The 22674-nt window shown below is 43.2% G+C and overlaps 1 protein-coding gene across 4 annotated transcripts in view; it reads right to left on the reverse strand.

Moving 5' to 3' along the window:
• The window catches only part of fras1 (Fraser extracellular matrix complex subunit 1), a 184682-nt gene that overhangs the window by 67975 nt on the left and 94033 nt on the right, over positions 1-22674 (reverse strand). For all 4 annotated transcript variants that reach the window (XM_026321901.1, XM_026321900.1, XM_026321899.1 and 1 more), the window contains 8 exons: positions 17334-17474; positions 14898-15044; positions 8825-8980; positions 6625-6771; positions 6005-6151; positions 4099-4239; positions 3468-3608; positions 3087-3227 (listed from right to left, as the gene is read on the reverse strand). In XM_026321901.1, coding sequence (XP_026177686.1) covers positions 3087-3227; positions 3468-3608; positions 4099-4239; positions 6005-6151; positions 6625-6771; positions 8825-8980; positions 14898-15044; positions 17334-17474 — 1161 coding nt within the window. The remainder of the gene's footprint in view (positions 1-3086; positions 3228-3467; positions 3609-4098; positions 4240-6004; positions 6152-6624; positions 6772-8824; positions 8981-14897; positions 15045-17333; positions 17475-22674) is intronic.

The following is a 22674-nucleotide window of genomic DNA, read 5'->3' on the forward strand; positions in this document are numbered from 1 at the left end:
GGTAGCTGACGTTAACCACCTTATGTACTTCTAATTTGAAGTACTTTATATACCGCTGGGTAGCTGACGTTAACTACCTTATATACTTCTAATTTGAAGTACTTTATATACCGCTGGGTAGCTGACGTTAACTACCTTATATACTTCTAATTTGAAGTACTTTATATACCGCTGGGTAGCTGACGTTAACTACCTTATATACTTCTAATTTGAAGTACTTTATGTACCGCTGGGTAGCTGACGTTAACTACCTCATATACTTCTAATTTGAAGTACTTTCCATACTGCTGGGTATCTTGTGAATTTCCCCCCAGGGATCAATAAAGTTTGATGATCAGTCTGTATTTTATTGGATCCATCTGATCCTGTAAAGGAACTAAAGTTATCAGATAAATGTAGAGCAGGAAAAAGTCCAAGGTTTGACTCTGACATGTAGTGAAGTCCAAGGATGAAGTAGCACAACATGGAAATACTCAAGTCAAGTACAAATACCTCAAAACTGTACTTAAATACATAACTTGAGTACATGTAGTACTTTCCACCTCGGATTTGTGAGAACTCAAAAAGAACTTCTAATTACTCTGATTAATACATCTGAATGGTTTCTAAAGCCTTAAATTGCTGTAATTAAACTTACAGAGAGGATGTTATCGACTAATAACGTGGAGGAGAAGTGGGTTCTGAAATAATAAGCGAGACATCTCGGTCATGGCGTGGCATTTTAGAAGGTTTTAATTGGCTGTGACTTCGTTAGGGAACTTTTTAAAGATCAGCCCTTTTTAGAGCCCGTGTTGTAATCTTATTATATCTCCTCTGGTGATGCCAAAAGGCGCTCGGAAATCTCAAACTTTCAGCCATATAATTAAACCCACAGAAGAATAAGTGTATAATTTAAAGCGCTAGTTTTTCAACTTTTTTTCTGGGCTGGCAAAAATGAAAATGAAATTTAAAAAAAAAAAACAAAAAAAACAAAGCGATCTCTTTACAGGGTATTTCACTTGATTAACTTGTGGATCAGTTGAAGCCTGCAGGCTGAAAATGTTCATTATTTCACGAGAAGAAGCATTTACCACAAAGGACGCATGATAATGTATTTCTCTATTACAATGATTCTTTGTGACGATTCATGAAGCCTCTCACAGCCTCAGTGGGCTGTGAGAGGCCTCGGGCGTCTCTGCCTGCAGGCTGACATTCAAACCAAAAACTGAAAGTACATAACTGCTTTAATGACCTGTCTGCAGACAATGCATGGGAACCAATTAGTATATTGGTAACAGGAGGCGTCTAATGTCAGACGGTTCATGTTAGCGCTCAGCTAAAAAGCACAAAACAACAAATTCCTGCAGGACGACGAGACAAAGAGCAGAAAGAAACTGCGACTATACTGGTCAATTTCTCTATATATGCATTATAACAATGAACTCAGGAACCTGCTTAATGTGAAAGTGGCTGTTTGCAGTAATAACTATGACCAAGTCTGCAGATGTGAGTGACCAGGGAGCTGGACTTCATCAGGCAGCCAGAAACAGGACTTTACATGAAGCCTAACGCTGCTCTAGAGCTGAACAGGCTGCTGTCGCACGTTTGTTAATGCAAAGATGTCACACACACACACACACACACACACACACACGAAATAAAAACCTTCAGATTAGAGGAGTGACTGAAGGGAAATATAATAATATAATTTGCTGCTGAGCTGAAGGACTGTACAGGCAGAATAAACAGTCCAGTCATCGGATACGGACCTTAAAGACCAGGAGCTGCAGAGAGAGAGAACATTCTTATAACTGTGGGTGTTTCCCACCAATTTCCCTTAAAGATTAAGGGTCGATCCTTGTAAAGATAAAGTTACTCATGAAGCATCTTCACCCTTAGAAAAAAAGCTCCTGGTGCCACAATAATAATATCTGACAACAGGGAAAATGCACCAAAGCAGCAGCGATGACTTGGGTCCGTCACAATCAGCAGAGCGATCATGCGAACGGTCACAGCTCGTTTCATCCCCACTGGACATTCGCACCTGCAGGCTCACAAAAAGGCAAATACAGACTCCCCCTGTGTTGATGGATCGCACGTTTGAATCACTGCACCGAGGTTTATGTGAATATAAAGAGACACCACAGCATCGACGTTCATGTTGTGTTCAGTGCAGATGATAAACAGCACGGTCACTTTTCTCCAGGTACCTTCAAATACATTTTAAAAGGGTCAAATATACAAATATGGGCCTGTTCTTTAAAGCTAAAGGGCACCGGGGTCAGCCCCGCCTCCTCAGTGACGACTTTTTGTCTTTTCCTTGCTGAGAGTCGCTCAAAGATCGATCCTAAATCACTGTTACGGCTCCCGGCTAAAGGTTTTTAAGTGAGTTAGGAGCTCAGCCCCTGATTAGCACATTTCTAATTTCACATCTGACACACAGAGCTCACCTGGGGGTTACCTTTCACCTGTGCCTGACAGACTCTGTGACCACCTGACCTCTGTGTAACATTAACTATTACAAGACTGTCGAAGGAGAAACGGGATAAATCTGTGTCCACCTCCATCATCACCGTTTTAAAACAGAAATGGATATTTGATCACAGGAGCAACTTCAGCCTGAGCATTAGGCGACTTCTTCCATATAAATTCTGGATTAGGAACAAGAATTTATTCTGGCCAATAAACGAATAAGAACAGTAACAAGAACTTAACACAAAAGCTGCAGCCGTGAATAGACATTAATATCTAACATCAGTCTGTGTTGGTTATCCAGCCCAGCAATCAGCCGTGTGGATCTGTTACATGTCAGGTCTTCTGGTCCTTTGCATTATTTATCTTAATTTTATATGCATATAATAAAATGCAGCCCTATGATGGTGGTGTTCATCATTTAACACACACTATATTCAAATCTATTAGATCAGGATAAAAAACCTTGAGATGAATAATCTAGTTAAAATCCAGATGTTTCTTTTATTTGTTTGCTATTTCACACAAACCTCAGAAAGACCGGGCGGCAAAAACTGAGTAAATATTATTATTATTATGATTTTCAGGCCATTTCTCACTTCAGACATAAAGCAGAAATAACATTGTGTTATTACCGTGGCAGGTCCTGGTCTTCTGGTCGGAGTAATATCCATGTCCACAGTCAGGGGTGCAATATCCTTCCATGAGGTAGGTCTGGTCACGACAAGCTCTGCAGCGTCCGACCCCATCGCACAGCACACAGTCGGAGGAGCAAGCTGCAGAAGATTTTCACCACATTCTTTTTTTCTTTGTGTTGGTGTTTTACTAAACCAGTGATTCTTTCATGCTACTCCTTCTGCCCTCCCACATTTCCTTGACATGATGTTCCTACAGTTTAACCTTCAGACACCATTAGTATTCTCAAATAAGTTTTTATTTCCCGTTTCTAAACCGATACACTGACCCTCAACACAAACCACATTCACAAACGATGTATTTAAAGTGTAAACGCTCACGTCTGCAGACTTGGGAGGAGGCGTCCAGGAAGTAGTTTCTTCCACAGTCAAGCACACACTGTCCGTGCAGGGTGGTGTAGGGAGGCTGGCACTGCTGGCACTGTCCAGGACCTCCGCACACACTGCAGTGTTCATCGCAGCCTGGCAGAGAGACAGAAACACACTGAGGCCGTTTAACTCGGCCATAAAACCTGGCGTCCGAGTGACATGGAGCTGTGACAGTAGACATAAAAACAACAAACTGCTTTTTCATTCAGTGTGACTCACTCTGCCCAGTTTTCTGGAGATTATTTTAATAATGAAGGTTCAGGATTTAGGAGAATGTTCTTCAGACGTTAAATGGATTCATATTCTAGTCATTATATTAAAGTAAGGTAGAATAATAAGGCACTTTGAGGTTCCTCACGGTGCACCTGAGCAGGCACAGCAAAGACGTCATGAAAACTTTTCATTCTTGTGAAGAATTTAACACCCTGCTGTTGATTATCTGCTTAACGGAGATTATAAATGTATAATTTCAAATAGTCACTAAGGTACAAACAGAAAACAGCTCAAAGGGAAATTCATGCAGCCGCAACAGCAGCAGCCGAACACGGTGCGGATGAGTTTATCTGCTTTTCAGTCGACTGACCGAGGCATCTGTCTCCGTCCCGATAGAAGCCAGGGGAGCACCCCTGGGTGCACACGCCATCCTGCAACACGTATCCCTCCATGCACTGCAGGCAGTCCGTCCGCAGAGGGCCCTTACAGGAGTTACAGCTCCAGTCACACTCTGGAGACAGTACGGTGACAGCAGAGAAGGTGTGTGTGTGTGTGTGTGTGTGTGTGTGTGTGTGTGTGTGTGTGGTTAAAAATGAGGGGATTTTCAAGGCGAGAGCAAAAGGTGAGAGCAGAACAGAAGAGAGGGAGGGAGGGAGAGAAGAAGAGATTAATAAACAGTTTTTCAGCAGGGGATTTATTTTAAACCCATTTGTGTTTTGTTTTTTTTCTCTCTTATCACCTGCACATCTGTCGTGTCTGTGCTGTGATGCATTAACATTGGCAAGAAAATGAAACACAATTAGGGCAAATAAAACTCTTTGTTTGTGTTAAAAGCTCAGCAGGACAGAGTTTACAAAGCGATGGTTAACTATGGTACAGATCGTACACAGGGTGATTACATTATTAGAATATGTAGTTCTAATGAAAAACGTTATAACGCTGACAGGTCAAGGGGTCAAGGGGTCAACAACGGTACGAAAACAAGTTGACACGATGGATATTTAGTTAACTTCACTGCTTTTACTCATTTGACATCGTCCATCATCTATTCAGCTAATCCCGCAGAGGGTCACAGGAGGCTGGAGACAATCCCAGCATGCAGTGGGTGAGATGAGGCAGACTCCACACAGAAAGGATTCAAACCCAGTACCTTCCTGCTGTGAGGCATCAGTGCTAACCTCTGCACTACTCTCATTAAAGAACATGATACATTTAATTAATAAATGGACCAACAAAAACACTAAAATCTTGATTTTATGGTCTATTTGTTATTGTTTGTCATGTGAGGACGATGAACGTACAAAACCTTGGCAGCTGTATTTGCTTCTTTTTTCTTATCTAAACTATTTGCACAGTCGACTTTTACTTCCTTACTGTTAGAAAGCAGACTACTCTAAAAGAAAAACTTCCACGGGAGTTTTGAGGTTCCAAAGGGAGCCGAGAGGGAACTTAGGGGTTCCTCTTAAAGATCAGGATAAACCACAATGAATGTAGGTTGTTGGCAGAAGTGCTGACAGGTTTATTAGAGATTCACTCAGGAACCTTGAAAGCTGAGAGCTCCCAGAGGTTGCTCAAAGCTGTTTCAGCTTTCAGAGAGACGCTAGCACTGCTGCTTTCCAACGCTCTGGGTTCAGGAAAGGTTCAGTAGATCATCCAGGCAGCGGCTGCGACTAGCTGGGGGGATAAACACAGCATCACGAGCCGGACGGCCAAGACCACTTGTTGACGTGGGAGGCACAGCTAGCTGTGTATTTAGCCACTAGCAGTTAGCTTAGCTACTGATCGTGAAACAGCCATGGGACGTGGCGGTTCCACCTCAGGCGCTGGGTCCTTTGGGGCCCTGATAGGTAGAAAAACCTTATTACTTAGAACCAAATTGGTGACAAAGGGGCATTGATGGGATGATAGAAATAAAGTTTTACAGTCATCTGTCAGTTAAAGTTGGTATCTGTGGCACGGTCAGACCAGTTGACAGGACGTGGTCTGGACTGGTCAGCAGGTAATTAGACTTATGAATTATTGTACACAGAATGAAACATTATTCTGCCCGGACATGGATCCTCTGAAGACCATTTATCAACTTCTGGAAAATGTAATGCTGAGTTAAAATGCACATTCACTGTTTAGGATCCTACAGTTTATCACATGATGGGTGGACCCCATAAACTCAGTGTAGCACCCTGCACTACATGTCCTCACTGTTACTCCAGGGTTTCCCCTCGCCCTCCCTGTGCCAGAGCAGTGTGTGCTGGGTGCTCATCAGGATGGCGGCGTACCTCTGCAGGCGCGGGTTGTGGTGTTGAGGTAGTACTGATGGGCGCAGCTGTCGTACTGGCATTCGCCGAACAGCAGCACCTTGGTCGGGTCACGGCAGGACGTACAAACTCCCCCCATGTCACACGTCAGACACTGGCTGTCACACGCTGAAGACGACAGAAAGGGGTGAAAGGTGACAGCGTGTACTAACGCCCACTACCACCAAACACTACCTGAATAATATATGAACAGGTTGTAGTTTTGTCTTTTTCACATTTGTCATCATGATTTATCAAACTTTCTCTACTACTTAGTTTTATAGTGTTTGTAAAATGATGACGTGCTGTCTGAGCTGAATGATTTCATATTAAATAAAAGAAGATTTGTTGATTTGTTTGTTTTCACCTGCTCATTAACAGAATAAAACAGAATAAGATCATCAACCTCTACACTTACGTAAGTGAAAAAAAATAAATAGAATAAATAATAAATGCAATTATTATATATATAATATTATATGATGATGATGATGAGGAGGATCGGGGAGCCTTTGCTGAGCTATGAATTGTCTGAGTGTGTGTTTAGTTTGTCATCCAGGGTCACCTGCCCCATGGGGGAGCACTGGTGTTATCTCACTTACCCTGACAGATCCTGTGGCCGTTGTCATAGTAACCAAGGGGGCATTTGGGAGCGCAGAGACCGGAGGGCAACAGGGCGCTTCCAGCGTGACAGGAAGTACAAGAGAGAGGCCCCGCCCCACTGCACGTGTCACATGATGGATGGCATGCTGGAGAGAAACACAATGAGGATCCGGGTCATGGAAACAAAGACAAACATGGGATAGAAAAAGAAAAATGCAGCATGAACATTGTGCAGCTAACAACAATTCATGCTGCTTGGAAAATCGTTTTTTAATGAGAAAGTGTATGCACTTGTTCTAAACACACGAAAACCTCGAAATTCTCTGAAATGCTGGATGACGAAAGTCAAATCCATTAATATGAAAAAAGATATAACCTGATTAAATACACATATTCATTAGTCTCATTAATCACGATCAAGGACTTCATCCTCACACTCCCCACACACAACCACAACACGCTACACATCTAATCATCTACTGCAAAATAAGCTTCAATTTGCAAACCTCACATTTCATTCTGATGTTTTAAATTCATCATCAGGACTGAATCAGCATCAGCAGGAGCTTCTCCGGTACAGCTAGAATTTAATCTGTTTCTTGTGACCACAGTACAATGGTGCAATAAATTCTAATTATTTTTGTATTGTCTGTACATAAGCAAATATCAACATGTGCTTAGTATTTCTTCTTTATATATCTGCATAAGTGTGTGTGTGCGCGTGTGTGTGTGTCCACACTGTGGATCTAAATACAGTATGTGTGCTGATTACCAGCTGAGCTGCTGAACCAGTGGATGAGGAGGATGATGATGGTCTAAGTGATCAGGGTGAGGATGCTAAAACCAATCAGACTGAAGAGGATAATGCCTGACAGGTGAGGATGAGAACGATTTGGATGGATTTTGGTGATTAGGAATGTGAGGATGTGGATGATTGCAATTATAAAAGTAAGAACGATGATTATGATGACGATGATGATGAAGAAGAGGATGATGATGATATTTATAAATGGGATCATTAATCAGCACACGATTAGGAGGATGGAGGTAATAATACTGATAAAGATGAGGACGACGGTAATGGTGATGAAGATGATTAGTTACAAAGAGGAAGAGAAGAGGAGGAGGGCGTTGCTTGTGATAAAGAGCAGGATGATGAGGAAAACGAAGATGATACAAATATGAGGATGAGGATGACATGAAGAGGATGAAGAGGAGGGTGTTGATTGTGATGACGAGCACATAAGGCTAAAAAACGATGAGAAATTACTGAGAAATGAGGATGAAGGTGACATGAGAACGGTGATGATGAGGAGGACGAGGATGATATGGATAAAAATGATCATGACACTAATGAGTATAATGACGACACTGAGGAAGATGAGCAGGATGAAGAGCAGAGTGATCGGGAGAAGGATAAGTGATGAAGGTGATGATGATGTAGAATATCCTGGTGAGGAAGGTGATGGAGATTATGTTTAGACCTGCACGTGTATGAGGTTTGTGGTAATTAGAATGAGGATGATGTTCCTATTAATTATTCCTAATAAGTACAGTGACGTTCTAGGCTTTAAATCTTAAATTATTAAAGGCAAACTCACAGGGCAGAGTAACTGTTCATATCCTTTAATATCTGCTTTCTCTAACTAACTAAATCATCCAAGTCTTCAAATCTCTGCTCAGCTCACAGTTACTGTTTTCAGTCTCTACACAATTTACAGCTGAGCTGCAGGTTTCTAACTTCCAGCACTGACAGATGGAGAATAGGAGGCTTCTTGTTTTTAGCAGGTAAATATTGAAACTAAACAATAGTGAGAGGAAAAGATGCTGCGGTTTAGTTTATTGTTCAAAGCCAAGTCATTTTAAATGTCTTTAACTTGAATGGAGAGGACTTTAAAGTGCTTCTCTGTTCAGTGACATCTGTTCCTCTAAAATATTCCTGTGACAAACCTATACCTCTAGAACGTAGAACATTTCCTTGAATATTAACTTTGAATTCAATGTTAGTAGCGTTTTTTTTGAGAGGGTCAAGAAAAAACGGCAACCAGCAGCTGCACAAGGGTTAAAGATCTTTGACTGATGAATAAAACATCAAATCTTTGACGGGATTTTCTTACATAATTTACATTCAGGGCATCTGTTGCCTGACCTTAGACCTTCTTATGTACTGTCTAAAGGCAAGGGACTAAAAGTCCTTACGCATGCAGGCTCCATGCCAGGCGTAGCGGCCTTGAGGGCAGCTAGAGATGCAGTGATCACCGAGCAGCCAGGTCCTCGGCTCCTCACACCACAGACAAACGCTGCCGACGGCCGTCTGCAGGTCTGCCGTGCAGCGCTGGCAGTCTGGACTGCACCCTGGAGGAAACACACAGACAGGACCGGGGGTTCAGATTCCATACATCATTATTCTGATCACAGATAAACATCACATTTCTTCACACGCTGCTACATTGGCTTCATATAATTTTCCTTCTATGTGCTGTAAATGCAATGATCTTAAACAAATAATTTCATATCATGCTAATCGTGAAACACCAAACTTTGAGTTATGTTTGGTGTAATTCATGGTCGTCTTTGTTCACACTGTGCACAGTAAGTGCACACTAACCTCTTCTGGCTTTCTAATCAAACCTAAACCTAAGTATTGGATTTAAAAAAGGATTTTCACATAAAGGTGAACAGAAAACTGAAACGGCAAAGCATCAAATGCCTTAACGTGAGGACAGAGAGGGGGCCAGAGTGCTAATAAACCTCTGTATTTTAATATTTCAGTAGCTATGCAGGATCCAAGGCCATCCATTTATTCAGAAAAACCTTTTCTATCTTTAATCCTCTCAAGGATTCAAAGCTTCTTCAAAGCCAAAAGCAAATGGTGAAGACGAGCAATTACTCCAGAAAGACTACACACACAAAAAATCCTCATCAATAAAAGTAATGAGACATATCACCTAGAAACACTGGAGATTGTTGTTGCCCTGCACTAATCAAACCCGGCTAATTGCTGCACTTGTCTGCGAAAAGGAAAATGAATTTCTGACAAAAGACAAAAGACAGTGAGATATTTCTGTGGCATCATTTCTCTCCCTGTGTCTTGTAGCTCCCAAAATCACAGTCAATCTTTCCTGCGGCTCCATCCGGGCCTCAGGCCTGTACATTCCCACAGAGCTAAGCAGGATCACTCCAAAGGCACAAAGATTAGCAGAACAATGAAGAGCTGGCTGGCTCGCACAGTGGTGGGCACCCTGAAGTTATCTGTCCATACCAAGATGGATATCTACAGCGGAGAGGGGGGAACAATGGAGCTCTGCAGGTGGAGCGCCGTGTGCTGGTCAGGTGAGGGTGGCAGATAAAGAGAAGGATCACTCACTTTTCTTCCGTTAGATGCAGATGAGGAACGTTTGGAGGGATTACAAGGTGGAAGCGGACGAAGATCAAACTACGTAGCAAAAAAAAAAATCTGGATTTAAACAGAAAATGAGTCGGTTTTATTATCTGAGTTTTATTAGGAAAAGAATAGGAGGACGACAATAGGCTTAAAATGGTAAAAAGTGATTTACAGCCTAAAGAAAACTTTATAATATTTTTAACATTTCAATTGGGGCATCCTGGATCCTCAAACACAGTCACCTCATAAACTGCACAGAGTAGGTGTTTGTTTCTACCTCCACGCCCTGAAAAACAGAGGCATGATGTATTGAACTGTTTCTATTAATGCTCTGTACTTTCCTTAGACTCGCTCCATTGTGTCATTACCCATTAGAGACTGATGACATGCAGAGTCAGTCATGGGCCCGAGGGCACAGTTCTGTTTACCTTTAGTCTCACGTGTTAAAACATGAGGATCTGTGATTTTAATTAACGCAGATGAAGTGGTAGATGGAAAAAGCTGATTACAAATGATTCATTACATTTGACTCTCTCCTGCATATTCGTACATGTCGTCCTGCAGCCTGGGTTTGGATTACTAACAGGGAAACTCACTGCTAAATATTTAAGTCATACAGTCCAATATTTCTCTACATCTACAGAAATAATAGCAGACTTTTCTCTTAAGATGCATAACTGAGTGACTATATGCTGTTTTATCTACCTGGGAAGACGTTTTGATGGCTCTGACGGCTTTTCCTCCCTGATTATTTTGCTTCCAGAGCAGCTTTTCCTCAAACAAACACTTAAAAAGCTCAGACTATAATCTCCTGAACATGGCATCTGTACAGGTGCACATTCTCCTTAGGAAGCTGGGCCAGTATGAACAGAGGAACAGAAGAAAAGACGAAAACAAAGAACTTCCTCCCTGTCGTCTTCCATCCACACCACTTTACAACAAAACGCATATCAGCATTCCTGCTGCCAACACTGTGCAGGCGATCCGGCTCCAGGTGCTAAACAAATGGCTCCAGAGTGGAGATAAGATAACTCAGGTGTCAGGGATTATTGACTGTGCAGGCTAAAACTGAATATAAAACTAAACTGGTATTGATTTGGGTCCCTATGTAATGGGGTAGTTACCATTTCTGAAGCCCATAAAAAGGTATGCTGGAGTCATAAATGTATGGCACACAGAGTGGATGAAAGCATTCTCCTGTGGGCCCGATTCACACCAGACATTATCCTGCATCATACTTTTTTTTTTTTGGCATCTCCTGCAAGTTTTTGCAGCGCGGAAACTTCTCTAATGAGTCTGGTCTCTGACGTCTCTCAATTAGCTGCTCAGCTTGTGATTTCGGAGAGTGGAAAAAAGAGAATGAAACTTTCTTCTAAACAGTTTCTCCCAGGGACGAGGTGCAGCAGGAGTTCAGAAAGCAAGAGGAACAAAAGTGGGACATCATGTGTATTTGAAGTTTCAAGCGTGAGAAAAGACCGAGCGCTGCAGAGAGACAAGCTGTGTGGTCCTGTGACACGGACTTCACCCTGTCTAGACATGTCGCCCTAACAAAGAAGGGATTTACACAAGTCCTACTTTTCTCTGCGTGCAAAACTGAGAACGTTCTGCCCCTGTTATGGAACAGACTAAGGCCTGGTCTGGAGCATGGTTCTTATACACTATTCTAACTTCACTCCACTATGTCAAAAAGATCTAACACTTTCAAAATCCAAAGGATGTTTTTGCTCCCATCATCTGCACATTTAAGACACTTAAATCCTTGTTAGTGTCCTTGTTCCCCGCTAAAATAAGTACTTAGAAAAAGTCAAGACGTTCTTTGTTCTTCTCACAGCCAGACGAGGATGAAAGGGATCGTCCACACCCATATCTTATGTTGGATTAATTTTCTCCTATTATGTAATTTTGATGAAAGAAATATCTGCAGGCTAGATAAAAGATACGCACTGGGTAATTTACAATCCTAACAAATCAAATGCTGTTTTCTATGATCATGCTGCCTGTAATACCAAAAACAAACTACACACAGAACCTGTATGTTTTACTACAACTAAATAGGACTGCCTCCTGCTTCATGATGAAGGAACCAAGAGATTAATTGCGAACGTGAGAGTCACATTTTTTAAGCTTATTTCAGTCAAATGTTGGGTGTTTACATTCATGTGGGTTTTCTGGGGAGGTGGAATAAATGTTGTGTTCTGGACAGATTACATTTGTCTACGTTTGTCATAGTGAGCAGCGTCACGTCTGTATTTGTGTTTCTTCTGCTGGATCTACTTCCCGACGTAACGACACATGAAAATGGAAAGATAGTCCAACTAACTGGTATTTATGGAAATTCAGCCAAAATAAAAACGTTTCATATGAAGAGAAACACTGGCCCAAAAACAAATGTGACATCTTTTACTTCTTGTCATCATTACGGCCTATTTGTACGGGTATAACTGTAGGTCTCCAGTGGGTGCTGGCATTTCTGCAAAAACATAAATCAGAAACGAGCAGCAGTTCAGGACTGACGCCTTGAAAAGAGTCTCAGATAAGAGCTTTGTAAGGACAAACTCTAGTGGAATTTGTCAGATCAATGGGCTGGAATGGCCGGTCGTAACAAGAAGGTGACGAGAGTGACGTCGCTGTCGAATACGGATCAAATAAGAGTTCCTGAAGAGACTGAGACAGAAAGACGAACAGGGGGAGAGCAGGAGAAGACGAAGTGGCGACTGGACTCAAGGATGAGAGTGAAAGAGTCTGAAGACTTATGTAACAGTGATGGCTCCATTGGGTGGACAGGTGTAATGCAAATGTGTGTCTGTCTATGTGTGTGTGTGTGTGAGTGTGTGTGTGTCCTGGCCATGCAGAAATGATGACCTAAGTATTTCTATGGCCCAGAAGTGCCACAAGGCATCTTTTATTAACTTGAGTTTGGCTGAGCTTGACCCATTTCAGATTGTGTGTGTGTGTGTGTGTGTGTTTGCAAACAAGGACGTGTGTTTACACATGCTTATCTGTTTCTGCGTGTGCAGGCCAGCAGTGTGAGTCTGCCCACGTGTGTGCGTACACGTATTTGTGTCAATCCGGTTGTGGTTTCACGTCTTCAAACAGTCTGTGTCATCAAAAACTGTAATTAAAAAGTCAGTTCTTCCCTCAGATTCAGTTTGCCCCCCTGCTCTATCTCCTCCATGCCGGCGTCCCATTGTGTAAACACGCCTGTTTTTAATCTACAGCCGAGGATCCAGGCAGTTAAAAACTCTTTTCATTAACCGGAGAGAGGGAGGAGGACAACAGGAGGCGCTACCTCACCAACCAAACACTCTAATCTTACCTTTTCTGTTTATTTCCTCATTGGTAGTTTATCGTTTTTGCCTGCATTATGTTGAGGTGTGGAGGTGTGAAGCACCTCACGCTGCTGTTTACGAGCAAAGATCTAAAGAAAGCTCATCCTTTTCCTGGCGGATGTTTGATGTAGAGCTTCTCTGAAAACTGCAACGATAAACTCATTAGAAGTTTGTGTTTTAGATGCTTATAGAAAGACCCACAGCTGATTAAAACACAGGCTATGGAAAAAACACAGTTGTGAATGCTACGCACTAATGAGTCAAGACATTTCATGTCCATCCAAATCCTCAACGCTCCAACTGTCCGTCCTCTAACTGGGTCTATTATAAAAACGAATGGGACGTTTTGATATTTCCTTCCTGCTGGTCGACGGCAGCAGCTGCTATTGTTCTAACTACAGAGGTGAAAAATAAAGCAGTAGGTTTTATCTCCTGATAACTGCTCCGACTGAACTGACTCCACTGAAGTCCAGCTGTGATGTAGGACGTGGTCGAGCTGTGAGTCCTGTAATTATTTGCTAAGTGTTTTTAAAAAGGATGATTTGTGAGCCATGATGCAAAATTTAATTCTCGCAGTCAAAGGCCACTCCAGCAGAAATACACTATAATGACCTATAATGAGGATTATTTTAATATGCAATCTGTTAAAACTGTAATTATTAAACCTGTGTTTGTTCTTTATTCTGTGCTCAACTGTTTCCATGGAGAATGAAGCAAAAAATACACAATTATTTAACTTCAGCTCGTGTCTCTGCAGTAACGACCACGTTTAAGTAAAACACATTGATCTCAAGCTTCATTGGTACAGGATTAGCAGTAGAAGGAGAGGTGGAGAATATATTGTTCACTGTGCTGCTCAGTCATTTCCCTGATGTGTCTGGAAATGACAGATTACGGTCTATAATCGATGTGGACGTTCACCGGGGCAGGACAAAAGCGTCCCCTGAAGGGGAGCCAGATGAAACCGAGTCATAAGTCTGTCTGAGTCTTAATCCACAAGCATCGAGTGCATGTTGATGTCATTCAGTGTGACTTAAACCTGCAGCATACATCATCACCTCAGGTGAATAATGAACGACAGAAATCATAGAAAACCACCTGCCTGTCATTCATGGCTACACTGCTAACAGGACATGCTAAAGGCTAATTCCACACTTTTAATCAGGCATTTTATTTATTATGTTGGAGCTGCTGAAATTTCATATTGAGCTTAAAGGTAAAAAAAAAAAGCAGAATGACAGGCAGTTCCTTATGTGGAATGAGCAGCATGGCACTGGAAAAACTCTAATTATTACTGGGAATACTGGGAATATGAAGCCTGTGTAGGTTCAAACTCACTGACCAGGTACATTTGGAAATAAGGCCCATCTGACTGGGGCTTAGCAACATCTGTTTCACAAGCATTCCCCAGGAAAAATGCAAGTGGTTGCAGCTACAGAGACACACAACATCCAGCCGGAGGTCGTGGTTCTGATCCCACCGGGCCCACTCGGGTTAAAAATGCTGGTGGCAGCATGTGTGATGAAAGCTTTGCACAATGTGCATAGCACAGACTTACTGAGGCACTCCCCGGTGACAGCGCTGAGGAAATGTCCGTCTCGGCAGCTTGTCCTGCAGTAGCCACCTTGTAAGGACGCCAGCGGGGGGCAGGAGGTGCAGTCGGCCTGGGAGGGACCCGCACAGGTCTGGCAGGTCGGGTGGCAGGCTGGGAGGTGCAGAGAACAGCAAGGGAGAGCGAGACGGGGGAGGGAAAGGAGCAAAGAGTCATAAAGAGTTATCATGGTGATAAAAATGAGAAGGACATGGGAGGCGGGTAAGGAGGAGTGGGAGGAAATAAAAGGAGAGGAGAGGAGGACACACAGCAGCATCATCATACATCTCCATTCACTCTGGTCTCCATCAGCTCCAGAGAAAATGATCTGGCCCTGCTAGATGTTCCTGCACGCTGAGCACTTGTTTACCTGTCAGCTTGTAGAAGAAACTGCTGCTGTGGCTGGAAACAGGAAAAAGGCTGAGACCGAATTCAGTGAAGACAGAAAATGTGCCATCAAACAAAAAGCCCAAGGTGAAAGAGTCTTTCTCACTAAAAGCCGCTCTGCATTATTCACAGTCGTTTGATTCACTGTGTCTTATTGCCAAGTAAAAATCAAGTCACCGGCACCAAAACTTTGCAGTAAAAGTTCATCCTTTTAAAGAAATACAATAGTTCTGCAGGGTATCTGGGCACCTTCTAATGAGCCAATCAACACTGAAGAAGACAAGAGCAAGTAAAGCAAAGAGACCTCATTTATTTTGGCAACAGGAGGAAACATAACCACGGCCCATCGTTCTTCTTAACAGTGTAGGAATCAGCCGTTTCAATTATCTCAGCAAAGTCTGGAGTTAAAAAAAAAAAAAAAAAACCTTAGGAGATCCAGGGATGTTTACCCCAAGTCTTTGTTTCCCTCATGATAAACCATAAAACTCCTGAAGACACCAGATAAAAAGAGGTCATCTTGTTTCAAATGGGGTCAGAGTGAAGGTAATGAATGGGAGATTAGAGCAAATGGATTTTCATTAGGGAGGCTGGTCATAAAGGAGGCAGACATGCAGAGGAGCCTGCTGCCAGGTGGCTCCTCACATCTGCACTTCCCACAGAGCCTTTAGTCTGTTCCTGTGCCGTGCCACATGACGTCAACCAAAAACACAGCTACACCGTTAATGGTGTCACCTTAAAAATGATTCGCTATAAATGTGTTCAATGAAATAAACATCCAGCGCTCCCACGCTGTTAAAAGCTTTCACCTTGGCTGAAAATATAAAGTGCTGATGTTTTGAACACGGCAAACTCGTTTTGTTTGACGCTCAACTGGCTAAACTAAAAGCTAATCAAACAGATCATGACTCCCCTGGGTGCCTTCAAACAGAGTCTGAAGAAAAACTAACAACAATCATCACATCTCTCCTACAGTCGCACTTTGCTCATTTCATTTCCCTGCACATCCAAAGAAACCTGGTTATGGGTGATTCCTCTGTCCACATTATAATCCACATTATAATCCACATTATAATCCACATTAGTTCTTCCTTGTTTAAAACTTTCTAGTTATTTCCCTTCTGTTTATCTTCCAGCACATGTGCACCTGTCAACACGTTTCTATGGTCAAAGGCGACGATAAGCAGCCAGTAGCAGTGTCACCAGATCCTCCGGTCCTCTACCCAGAGACTCTTGGTTGTCCCTAAGACGAGGCGAGAGCAGGGCTGCACCAAGACAAGAAGAAATGATCTGCCGATTTTTATTAGAGTAGCCTCATCTGTTCGATAATATTGAAATATTTTAGCATTATCCTTTATCCTTTTCTTCTTTACTCTTTGTTCTTTTGTTTTTATTGTGTTATTGCTGTTTTTAGTTATTATATCGTAAAGCACAACTCTGGTTGTGGCAAATAGTGCTATAGAAATAAAACTGCTATTGCCAAATGATGCGAGGGGTTAAAGAACAGCCTTTAATTTCATTTTGGTACGCCTTTGACCGGCGTTTTAAGCAAATTTACCAGGAATGGTAAGGGGTCAAGGGAAATCAAGGCAGCTACACTTCAGGTCCATGAGAACAGTGGTCTTGATTTGGACCAGGAGGAGCGGTACCAGCGGTAACAATCCCACTAGTGTAAGAATAACAGTTACTGTATCTTCTGCATTGTCCTACGGTTTAGAGGCTTAAACAGCAGTTTAAGGGTTTAATTCTTACTTAGTGCAAGGTTCTGCAGCTGAAAACACCAAGTACATAACTAAAATATGAGGCCAGAAAAGATTTGACACACGTCTGTGAGGACCAGCTTCCAAGAAGAAGGACGTCTTTGAAAAGTGAGGACATCTTATCCAGGCTTCTCTGACAGTTCTGATTTTAGGGATAAGGCTGGACTCAGGGGCTGGATGGTGAATGCATTATGTCACAGTGTGTGTTCTCACATGCACAGAAGCTGAAGTGTGTGTGTGTGTGTGTGTGCTCTCTAACCTTGGCACTGGCCGTCCTGGATAAAGAAGCCGTGTGGGCAGGTGGGGACACAGCGGCCCCCGTGCAGGCTGGAGGCGGTGGGACAGGACGTGCAGTTGTCTGCAGATGGCCCAGCACAGTGCCAGCAGGAGGGATGACACTCTGAAAAGGACACAGAGAACACTTCTCTTATTCACAGGAAACACAAAGAGCCAGACAGAGAGGCAGCTCAGTCTCCAGCTGTGCCTTCACGCTACTTTCCTACTTCCTCTCTGAGAGGAGTAAAATAAAACTCATTTTATGGTCCAGAACTTTGCTGCATCGCAGTATTTTCGGTGAATTTCATGGAAAGGGTTTTGTCTGGAGAAGAAAAAGATCATTTTCACTACCAACTCTCAGTTGAGTCAACTTCATTCTGATGTATACTACATTACTAACTTAGCTTTACTGAGGAGGACTGATGATATTGCTGCTGAGGTAACCTAAATTCTTGCAGCCTGAATCTGTAGCTGAACTGCAGCCAGTTTTTGCCCCCATGCTGCAGCCTCTCTTCTGTATCTTGCTCCTTTCCCTGGTGGTGTTTTTGGAATCTGATTCTCCTGAGCTTTTTAGTCGGCCCTGCCAGCTGAAACGGAGGAAGTCTCGGATGAGGCCAGCAGCCAGTTTCACCACTCAGACGTTCCACATTAACGCCAGAGGCGGTGCCAGCTCAGAGAGCCTGATCCAGGACGGCCCCACGCCAGCGAAGACTTCAGAAACAGACTCCACGGCTCAGTGTGAACTATTTAGTTTAGATAACGTTACACGATTCACACCTGAAAGACAGAACACTTGGAAACTGTCAACTAAACACATCATGCTCATGTTTCCCAGCTGACTGTGTCTGCGATGCCTCATGGCAAGTTTCAACAAAAGTCAAGTTTATTTCTTTCTTTAAATTTATGATTATTATTATAAGAGTGTATAAGACGGATCAGGGCACGAGTGCAGCACATTTAATGAGAGGATTTCTAGATTAGAGTACAGTATCACATTTAGCTCTACCTGTGAAGCTGCTGCTGCAACATTCCTCTGCTTTTTAAATGACATGCAGCCACACTGTCCCCGGGTTATTCACCTTTTCCTTAAATGCCCCCACACCCTTCACCCTACACACCAGCTGCCCTGACACCAGCCTCTGTGCAGCGTTTGATGTCTGCTTTGGCACCGTGGAGACAAATAGCTGAGCGGCGCTATCAGCTCTGGCAGCTGATCCCAGACGCAAACCGACCGGCTGCTGCCGCTGCCACTGGGAATGGAAGACAAAAGGCCTGTCACCAACTGGCCAGGAGCACCGAGTGTGCATATCTGTGTGTGTGTGTGTGTGTGTGTGTGTGTGTGTGCGCACTGAGTTTCTGCTGTAGACTGAAGTATGTGTGTGTTTATAATTACTCCTCTCTGGATTCTTTGAGAGCTGTCAGCCATATCCGGGTCTTGTGTACACACTGCATGACAGCCGGTGGCAGGAGCAGACTGCTGCTCTACCTGCACCAACACTGCAGTGTACTGTGTGTGCACATGTGCGTGCATGTGCATGTGCATGCGTGTGTGTGTGTGTTCTGTACCTCAACCCTACAAAAAACATTTACCCTTTGGGAGCAGCACCTCAGTGTCAGAGCAAGGACTTTTTGAAGTCACAGTGATGTCAGGCAAAACTGTCAATCTGACATCCCATCATCGCCCACCTTCTCCCAGCCGCCTACCCATAATCCCCTTCTTCTTTGGCAAATATGGCATCTTAATTGGTAAGCTGAGATGAGAAGAGCGCCAACACGTTTCCCTGATTGAGTTTACCGCCCACGGACATATCTGCTCGTCATGAACACACCACCACCAACACAGACTCATCTTGTTTACACCTGTGTGACAAAAACACACACACTCAGAGGTAAATACTGTCACTTATTTTTTTTAATAAGAGCAGAGAATAAGAACAATAGGCAGCCTCTCATTCTGTTATTGCAGCTTGAATATCTAATTTGTCGAGGGGCAGGGAGCGTATATCGATTCCTGTAGCGCCCAGAGTCATGTGTGCAGGCGTTTTCATCACACATCGTCTGGTGCACACGTTCGGGGAGTCGGATTCATTACGTTGGTTTGTGCTGAGAGGGTGATAACGTGCAGTGTGCACAGTCAATGAGCTTGTGATTTAGTTTGGGGAAGTGGTGCCTTCCACAAACGATGGTCATGATGCAGTCAGGGCTGATCATTAGGTTAGTGCAGCAGAGAGATGTGCATGCTACAGAGCAGAAACATGAGTGGAGGGTTGTATGGCATTTCCATTGATTCTGTTCTGTTTGTAGAAAAGTCCATCCCCTCCTTTGAGAGACAATTCTGTGGACATGACACAGCAGTGGAGTGGAGTTATAAGTAGACTGAGGGATAACGTGTCTGACTGGAGGCTGCGTTCCACCTAAATTCAATCCAGCTGGTGGAAATAAACTGAATCAACCTGCCTAAATGAACAGAACAGGACAGATACTGGATCTTCCATCTATTCGTGCATTTTTTAGTCACTTCTCCTTTCTTGCTCTCAAAGGAAACAAAGCAGAGAATCGTGGATCAGGTTCTGTAGCCAGTGTTTTCTGAGGTGTCCAAACCAAACTGGTCACAGAAAGAGGAGTCAGGTAGGACCCCATGGGAAAAAAAGCCAGGCTTGTAAGGATCTACGGATCTATGGAAGATCGAGGTCCGAGATCAGATTTAAGGCGAATATGACAAATATGACAGCTGACTAGACATTGATCCGTCGTGTTAGCATATCAGTGAAACCCAAAATGTAGACCGGAACAGTTATGGTCAAATTCTGAATATAAAACCTGAAAGAAGATTTGGAATAAAACATTTTAAATCATGACTAGTCCAACTTTCAAGATTTGTGATGGAAATTTGGTCAAACCTCACTAAACCTTATGACCTCAGGCCAATCCTTAAACACAACCCCAACATGAAATAACCGAATGTCACCAGGTGCAACAGCTGGTTTGTGTTTGAAACATTAAAGCATTAACTTAGTTTCACAGTGTGATACAAAAACTCAAGCAAACAACAGTAAACGGCTGAGAGACAACTGATGCGTCTCTGTTAGGAAAAGGGCGGCAGCACAGGTCAGGTGTGTGTGTGAACCTTTCTGTGTGTGACGTACGCTGCAGCTCAACCTGCCTATGGAGCAGCATTAAACCTCCTACACACCGGCTATGTCTGTCTGCACAGGTGGGCTGCAGACTAGAGAGGGAAGGGATTTAACAGTCTGGAATTTGCTCTCAGACATATGATATCTCGTCAGCTCCGGCCCACCTAATGTGTACACAAAGTGTGTGTCTGTGAGTCTGCATGTACATAAACGCTGCTGTCTGTGAGCCCCGTGTGTGTGTGATCACACATCACCCTCCTCTGCTTCAGGACAGTCGGTGCTGAGGAGGTCTGATTATCTGTAACAGCACCTTTCTCACACACACACACACACACACACACACACACACACACACACACACACACACACACACACACACACACACACACACACACACACACACACACTCGTACAATAGCCTGCATTGTTCCAGGCCATACACCTGGTGCCACACACACCTGAGGGAAACATTTCTTGCTGAGAAAAGAGGCTGAATGGAGCAACTGCTTTACATATTATTGTGAATGGGACTTTAATGACGTGCCATTTATCGACATGATCCTCATCTCATTATGTGCAGAACCTCATTTAGGAAACTTGTGAGTGGAAGCAAACTAGATAAGTGGCTCTCAGTCAGACACAATAGCTGATGTACAATGTAAGTCTATGCTGAGACAAGCAGTTCAAATCCAATTTTCTGTATCACCAACACAAAGGTTTTTTTTTTTTTCGGAAGCGTGAGCAGGAAAAAGCAGAAATCCGATATTTAATTTGAGGGGTGACTGAAGCATCATTCAAATCACATAATTGAAAATGAAATTCAAATCAGATTCTGGTGTTTTTATTACCCAACTCTCCTTGCTACGCACAGGAAATACAGTATGATGTTTACCATGACAGCTACACCCACAAGACAAATGTGCATCCGCCTATATATTTCCTGCTGTGTTCTTTCTGCACCTTCCTCATGCAGCTTGGAAAAAGAGCTGCAAGTCGACTGCCGGCCTCAACCTCAACACCGTCTTTTCCCACTTTGACAAGAGCCTCCAGCCAAGCCAGAGGCTCGGCGAGACTTAACCTGAACACATCAGCTAAAACAGGCTCACGCTGACGGGGCTAACATGCTGATGTTTACAAGCTTTTACTCTCACTCAGCCACAAATGTCACTGGAGGAAAAAAACCAGCAGAGCAGCAGAGTCAGCAGACCTTATCCACCCAGGAGCAGGGGCGTCTGTACAAAATGTCATGCTTATCCATCACACTATTTGAGATTACAAACAGAAAGTAAGAGGCTTAACCAGCAGTCCAGAGAATCAGCAATGGCTCCAGTCACATTTAATCATCTGCGTTTAATTCATACCTGAGCGTCCGATGACGAAGTTTGAGGATAAATCAAACTAACCGGAATCTTATTCACCTGCTGTTTGTTTGCGATCACAGAGACAACGACAGCTCCTCAATGATTCGCGATTGTCTTTTACCCAGATGATGAACAGGGTCCAAAACCACCAGCAGCTATTCAATTCCAGGTAACGTAAACAAAATTTTCTCCGGTGCTTGGCCTGTTCTGAGCTTTAAAAGTAAACTGTTGCGAGGAGACAAATCATGCTATTACCTAAATGGCTTCCAGCTCAAGAGCTATAAAATCAAAGAGAAGTGGACTCATGACCCCACTTTTGCCTGTTGCAGGAATATATCTGCAAACTACTCAAGTGTGATCTAAAATGGAGAGTTTTAGTTTCTGTATCGAGGCTGTCTGACCTGACGCATTACAGAAAGGAGCAAATATCCATTATTTAATGGCTAATTTGCGTCTTAAAGAATCACTTTGTCACTCCTAAAGACGTTTTGAGAATTACTGTGAGGTTTTTAGTTCACACTCACACAGCAAATAGCACAATAACTTATTAACAGCAGCAGCAACACATTTCAGTGTTTCTAAGCTTTGAGGAGCAAAGCATCGTCAGCTAACAGGAAACCATAAAGACGTTCCTCACAGAACCCTGTAAATGATGCGCTCACTGAACTGCACTCACACCTTAAAGCACAGCTGCTGAGTGACTGTAAACACAACAGTGACTTTTCTGCGGCACTGTGGGAAATCCCAACAAACCCACGCAGAGTGCAACATGCCTTTGTCTCCAAACTCCGCATGTTGGCCCTGTCGCTCAGCTCCCACACACTGGAAA

This window comes from Mastacembelus armatus, chromosome 9 (assembly GCF_900324485.2).
Source record: "Mastacembelus armatus chromosome 9, fMasArm1.2, whole genome shotgun sequence".
Classification (NCBI taxonomy): Eukaryota; Metazoa; Chordata; class Actinopteri; order Synbranchiformes; family Mastacembelidae; genus Mastacembelus; species Mastacembelus armatus.